Source organism: Arachis duranensis, chromosome 2 (assembly GCF_000817695.3).
Source record: "Arachis duranensis cultivar V14167 chromosome 2, aradu.V14167.gnm2.J7QH, whole genome shotgun sequence".
Taxonomy (NCBI): Eukaryota; Viridiplantae; Streptophyta; class Magnoliopsida; order Fabales; family Fabaceae; genus Arachis; species Arachis duranensis.
The window spans coordinates 11,407,553-11,415,055 of record NC_029773.3 but is presented as its reverse complement, the minus strand read 5'-3'; the positions used below and the strand labels follow the sequence as shown (position 1 = coordinate 11,415,055).

The 7,503-nt window shown below is 34.9% G+C and overlaps 1 protein-coding gene across 1 annotated transcript; it reads left to right on the top strand.

Moving 5' to 3' along the window:
* The first annotated feature begins 5,489 nt into the window (after positions 1-5,489).
* LOC107473501 (uncharacterized) lies at positions 5,490-6,392 on the top strand. Its single transcript, XM_016093079.1, has one exon. It carries the CDS (start codon positions 5,490-5,492, stop codon positions 6,390-6,392), a length of 903 nt encoding a protein of 300 aa, XP_015948565.1.
* Positions 6,393-7,503: the final 1,111 nt, after the last annotated feature.

Below are 7,503 nucleotides of genomic sequence, written 5' to 3'. Positions count from 1 at the left end.
CATGTTAAAAAAAAAGAAAACGAGGAATTTCTTGATATGTCGATGGTGATCATTGATGGCAAGGGTCTTTGTCCACAATTGATTTTGATTGACTCCATTCGAAAAAGGTTAGGACACTTGAGTTTGTTAGTTTGGAGAAATAATTTTTTTTAAATATTTTTTATTTTTTTAATAATGAAAAAATAAAGTGTATTTTTTAAATTTTTAATATTTTTTATTTTATTTATAAAATTAATGGTGAGAGATTATATTTTACTTTCTCAATTATTAAAAAAATTGAAAAAATCCATTCCTCTAATTTGAAATCGACGTATTAATAAATTAATTCTTATGGTTAGAAATACATTAAATTTAATGAAAAAATACAAATAAACTAAGTTAAAATCTCTACTCTCTTTAATCTTTACTTCTTTTTTTTTAAATCTCCACTACCCGTTTGTTCTAAATTTTCACATCAGCTGCCAGCACACATCAATTGGCGTTCTTATTATTTATTGATTTATGATATATGGGAGACACTCTTACGAGAAATAAAAATAACATTGAAAATAATGTGAAAGTGGACAAATAATGGTGAAATGAAATATTTAAAAGCAGACTAATTTTCACCACTTGTTATTTATTTATTTATTTTAAATTTTTAAAATATTAATAAAATAACATTCATATTAGAGCTAGTTGAATAACATACTCGTATTTCTTCTTTTAATATTGTTTGTAGGAGTATTATTAGTTCGGTTTAGTTTGAATTTGGACAAAAACATCAATTTAATTGATCAAATTAATTCCTATAAATAAATCATCGTCCAATCTGTTATATAGTTGATCTTCCAACCGAACCAAATCAGACCTAATCAAAAGTGGTTTGGTTCAGTGTTTGTTTTTAGTTCTTAATTGAAAAAAAAAATTAATAATTGTAAAATATGAAGTCTAAATGTTTGATAAACTAAAATTCATACTACATTACTTCCAAATCCAATAATCAAGCTAAGTCAAGAACTAAACATAAATTAACCATAAATCATGCCCAACAATTACTAAGAAACGAAAATATATTTTTTTAATTTTTTAATTATTTAGTAAAGTGTGATTCTCACTTTATATTTTTTAAATGAAATTAAAAACAATATTTAAAAAAATAAAATATTAAATAATAAAAAATTATACTTTATCTAACAATTAAATAATAAAAAATTATACTTTATCTAACAATTGAGGAAAAAAATAAAATAAAAGATCTATTCCCTTAAAAACCACACTTTTATTATTAGGATTAGAGATAAATTAGTAAAACTAATATTTTTATTTCGATTCGGTTTGATTTAGTTCAGTTTTAGACTGACCAATCGAAAATCGAATCAAACCAATTTGTTTTATAAAAAATAAAAAAATTGATTTTTTGTGAAATTTGACCACCACAAAGTAATGTAAATTATGTCATGTATGATATGAATCGAGTCAAAAGTAATTTAAGTCGAAATTTATTAATAGCACATGGTTTAATCTGGTGGCACCATATAGAACGTGAGGTTTGGTTACTAAGATGAAAGAGAAGACATGAGATTTTCAATCTAGAGAACAAGGTTTTTTATGGTCAAAATAATGTCGAGAATTGTAAGAATTCGAGAAAAAAGAGAAGATAAATTGCGGAAAAAAAAAGGCATTCATCAACTCAATATTACTGTGATCCATAAATAGAAGAAGCATAAAAGAGTTAAGGACTTTAATCTAAACACTTTAAAATTATCAAAATTCTGTAATTTCTAAGTCATACTAATTTCAAAGAAAATCATAAAGTCCAAATGTATATAAGTGTCTAAAGTTAATTTTCAATTTATTTCACTTTTATTTCTTTTGGTCAAATACTTTACTTTTTTTTCTTTTCTTAACTATTTTGCTTTTTATTAATTTTTATTTCACTTTCATGTTTATTTAAAGTTCATTTATCTTTTGTATGTCCATTCTTTATAATTATTTACACTATTTGTTAGTGTAATTTCATTAATATTTCATATATTTTTTATATAAATGATTCTTTTAACACATACTAAATAAATTTTAAGTCTAAATTTTTTCGAGAAGTCTTATCTACATCTTAAATTGAGATATTAATACAAATTTGATTCGACGCCCTGTCGACTTAATTAAAATCAAGCGAAATACACTCACTCACTGATTCTTGGCTTCTCCGAGACTAGAGAATGTCCGGAGCTACGCAAGGCACCTTCACATTCACGGAGTCAAAGATGCCATCACTGTCGCCTCCGATAAAGGCGGTGCTGGAAAGTCTACTATGGCTGGTATAAGCCACAAACCTTGACAAATCCCCTTTTCTGCTTTCTATTTATGACAAGTACCTTATTGTTTGTTGACCGAAAAATTCTGTTGACAAATTACTCTCTTAAGATTTGAAACTAGTGTTTCGCATGGTGGCAGTGACTATGTGTTGAAACTGTCCTTATTGACTAATAATCCCAATTAGATAGTAGGAGCATGAGCGGTTATGATTTGAGTAAACACTAGGAATAATGCAATAACAGATTTCTTTTAAATATCATGAGCCATCTAGAGATTTTGGATGCTAGTTTAGTACTTTAGTCGCTGCAAGTTTAAATAGAAATCACTGTAGTGTTTCAACCTGTATTTGGATGTTATTTTAGTCTTTAAATAGATAATTATTGTGTTTTACTTATGGCTGACCGGGACCCTGAAAGCATGGTTAAGGATAAAATGAGTAAACTTTCAAATTTTTTCTTTGTCCAATGCATTGAAAACTTAAATGTTTCACATCTCCAAGACAAATAGACAATCCTTTTTATTTTCTTCTAATTTTTAACTTAGCCAAACCCTTATTTTATATTATGAAGGATACTGTTGATGTAAAAAATTCCCCAATGACTAATTTAATGTGGTTGTATGTTTTGGAACCAATTTCAACATTTACTCAATGCAATATCCTCACAAGTGCTCTCTGGAATTAAAACTTGTGAGCTGAGGCCTTGTTCAATGAGTCGGGATTATTTATTACAATGAGATGTGATTTTAACAACTAATGTAACTCTATAATCTATACCATGTTCAATAAGAATTTGTTTTAAAATGTATGGATTCTTCTTTGCCATATGCATTCTAAAATTTTAAATTAGAGCCATTTCATTGAATTTAAAAGAATTAAAATTTTAAAATTATATTTAATTTAAACATATTTTATCAATGTAAAATAAATTTTTTTAAAAAAAAAATTGTGTGTGAATATTTAAAAAGAAAAGTTATTAGACAAATTTAATCTAATTATTTAAATAACTTGGTCGAATCAATAGCACCGTAACATTACAACACGCAAAACAAAAAAAGACAAAAAGAAAGGGAAAGAAAACCTTATATCACAACATTTTTTTTCTTTTTCTACCACAATTCGTTGCAAACCATAATTACTTATTGTGGTGAGGATGTCACACTTTAAATTTTGACCTTAATATTTAGTACTGACTTACATACTTGATGAGACTAATATGAATTTCAATTCTTAGGATGTATAGTATACAATGTTTGGAGAAAAGTAAGAACCAAGCAGACACAGCAGCGAAAAAGGTAACATAAGACCATGGAGTATTGAAGTAGGTGCTGCGTAATTGAGCCAACCAAGTCTTCCCTTTGTTTCTGTAATGCTCATCGATTTGACGCCTGACTACATCATATTTATTGTTTTACCTATAGTCGTTGAGATGTTTGTGTGATAATACATGGCCTAGTTCATTGAAGAGTTTGGCCACGTCTTCATCGCTTCCAAGCAAATTTTGGAGGACACCAGCTGCTCCGAGATCTTTCACATCCTCAGCGTCATCAATCAAGGAATCCATCAAAGAAAAGTAGGAGAAAAATTCGAAGTCGTGATTAAAAGCCGGACACATCTCATATGCAATCAAGTTGTGATACAGGTAAGGTGTGAGGTCATTAATCACAGTCCCTGGAAGCATCAATTGTCCACTAAACAAGTTGGAGGTGAAAGAAATGTTAAGCCATTTTCATTTATCAGTTTGGCTTACTCTCACTTGAATACCAGCTTTTTTAAGATCTCCTATATTCTTATATCTATGCCAATAATCTGCTTCTGGGAAGAGAGATCGAAATGCCTTTTTTATATTAAGGAATGGTCGTCGAAATATCTTTTCTATTGATGAAATAATGATAATAGGGAGCAGACGTACGCAAATTCGAGGACACCACGGGAATGCTATCCTTAAAGGGGATCGACTACCTTCATAAGAGTAATATGAGCGAATATAGTCCAGTAGATGAGTTGGTACGTTATTCTGGTCATATCTTTCAGAAAAGGTGGCTAAATCTTTTCTCCTGTTTGGTAGGCCCATGCATAGAAAATGGAACAGTATCTTGTTCGTCAACTGATAAAATCAGACATCACCGGTATGTAAGTTCAACAATTTTGCTGAAAGTTGGTTTTCCAACAAGATAATCTCTCTCCATATACACCACAACTGATCAAACTTGAGCATCAATGGTTTTGGATTTCGATCATTAATATTGCACATGAAATAGAGCAAAGCACATCCATCCACAACCAACATCTGTACTAGCTCCTCATTGTTGTACCCTTCAGTCACATCCTTACTACTGAACAGATTCCTCAATTCTTGAAGGTGTTGTGTTACAGTTCCATACAGAAACACCTTTGCATCTTCAGTGTCTTGTTTACCTGATTTACGGGCGAATTGCTCAATACATAATCTTCACTCCACAAAAAATTAAACTAGGATGCATGTTTGTCTGATTCTCTTCTTCCCTAAAACGAAAAATATCTTTTGCATAATCTGCTTTGGCACGAACAAAACAAAAAACTTAGTTTTTAAAACTAACTTGATTCATAGAAGTTTTATGGTGGCATAAAAAGTGGAACTAGCATATAGGAGGTGATACAATAAGTTAAAAGACAAATTATAATATATATATATAACAATATTTTATTTTATTTATATTCAATTTATTTTAATTTTAAAGTCATTCATTTTAAAATTAATTATATTTTATTTAACTATAAATTTATTAAAGGGTAAAAAACCTAAATAAACCAATGGGAGAATTTTATTATCCAAATCAGCCAAAACAAAAATTTTTTCAGCAATCCACCAACGAATAAATATATATAATTCGAATCAACATGATTCGAACTGCCAATGCAAGTAATTCGAAGCAACTTGATTCGAATTACGTTTGAAACGAGTTGCATGTAATTCGAATCAAGTATATTCGAACTTTAGAGGGGTAAATCGAATTGACATGATTCGAATTAGTAGAAAAACTGTCCCATTAAGCAATTCGAATTACTAAGAAAGAAGAAGCAAAAGTTAATTCGAATTGACTTGATTCGAATTATGTATAAATAGTTCGAATTAGATTGTTTCGAATTAGTGTGTTCCGGACCTGTATATATATGTGATGAACGTGAGTTGCTCTCAATATTGAGGGGTCATATGGCTGGTGAGGACAGTTTTATAGTGTTGGTTTACCACAAAGGATCGATTAAGAGGAAAACTCGCTCAGGTGTCAAGTTCACCGATAAGGATCCTCTCTGTATTATCGTGAGTTCTACGACGAGCTATGATGACCTTGCTAGCTCTGTATTACAGAAACTTGGTCTGGAAGGTGTTAAACGGGTTAAGAAGTTTTTCTATCGCATTCCAGTCATGGTGCTCCAAGATACTGTGAAGTATGATTGCTTCACAATCGGGAGTGATGAGGACCTACAGGTCATGTTTCTTTGTCGCCGGCAGTTTTTCGAAGTGCGGACACCGGAGCTGTTGGCAAAGCTGGTTGATGTGGTGTCCAGCTCGGGGGGTTCGAACCGGAATACCAACACTGTAGCGACGGTTGCCGGTTCTAGCTCAAGTCCTGCCTTTGCATCTTCCTCAGTCCCGGCGTACGAGCCACCCGTCCCGCCTGTCGCCTCCCCTTCGTTCGCTATTGATCTCAATGGTAGTGTTGGCGACGAGGTTGGAACAGCGGAACTTGTACCTACCTCTGTATACTATGCTGCACCGGCTGTGGCTGAAGATGAATTGTTTGATGATGTAGAGGACGATGATGTCGAGTCGGATATGATTGCTGATGATAGTGCCGATGATATCGGAGCCAGTGAGCCTGCCGGTGCCGGTGGTGGCTCTAGCTCTGGCACACAGCAGTACCCTCCACATTTTTCATCTTTGGACCTGGATGCCATGAGGCAGCCGGGGGTACCTTGCGAAGCTGCAGGATTTGGCCCAAGAGATGCAGAAGGGTCAGCTGGTATGACAGAGTTCCAGGTTGGTCAGCAATTTCAGGATAAGGAGGATGCCCTGTTAAGTGTGAAGACTTACAGCATCCGCCGAGGTGTATAGTACAAGGTTGTGGAGTCTGATTATCGCCGTTACGTTGGCAAGTGTTCTGAGTTCGGGAATGGGTGCACATGGTTGATTCGACTGAGTCTCCGACAGCGCAAGGGCATATGGGAGGTCAAACGGTACAATGGACCGCATACTTGTCTCGCCAGCTCTATCTGAAGCGATCACAGGAGTTTGGATTATCATGTGATATCGGCATTCATTATGCCAATGGTTAGAGCTGATGCATCCGTTAGCATCAAGGTGCTTCTAAATGCGACTGCCTCGCACTATGGGTTCAAGCCGACCTACAGGAGGGTCTGGATGGCGAAGTAGAAGGCTGTTGCGCTCATTTATGGTGACTGGAATGAGTCTTACAACGAGCTCCCAATGTGGGTGTTAGGAGTGCAGGTGACGATGCCTGGTTCTATTGCAGTTCTTCGGACTAGCCCTGTTCAAGTTGGGGGACAGCTGGACGAATCTAAAGCTTACTTTCACAGACTGTTCTGGACTTTACCACCGTGTATCGAGGCATTTCGTCATTGCAAGCCGTTGGTTAGTATTGATGGGACCCATCTATATGGCAAGTATGGGGGTACTCTGCTTGTTGCGATTGCACAGGACAGGAACTCCAACATACTCCTTGTTGCATTCGCACTAGTCGAGGGTGAGAATGCTGAGTCTTGGTCATTCTTTCTCTCCCACCTCCGTCAGCACGTTACACCATAGCCGGGTCTGCTCGTTATCTCTGACAGGCATAACGGCATCAAGGCCGCCCTTGAGGCTCCCGACGGGGACTGGTTACCTCCGGCTGCATACCGAGCTTTCTGCATTCGGCACGTAGCAGCAAATTTTGCGCTCACCTTCAAGGGTAAAGACGCAAGGAGGCTTCTCATGAACGCTGCCTATGCTAAGACGGAGGTGGAGTTCCATTACTGGTTTGATATTCTTCGCTCGGAAGATCCGACGATGTGTGATTGGGCAAACCGGATTGAGTATTCATTGTGAACACAGTATTGCGATGAGGGCCGGAGATTCGGTCACATGACGACGAATATATCTGAGTGTGTGAATTCAATCCTCAAGGGTGTGAGGAACCTTCCGGTATGCTCGTTGGTGAAAGCAACGT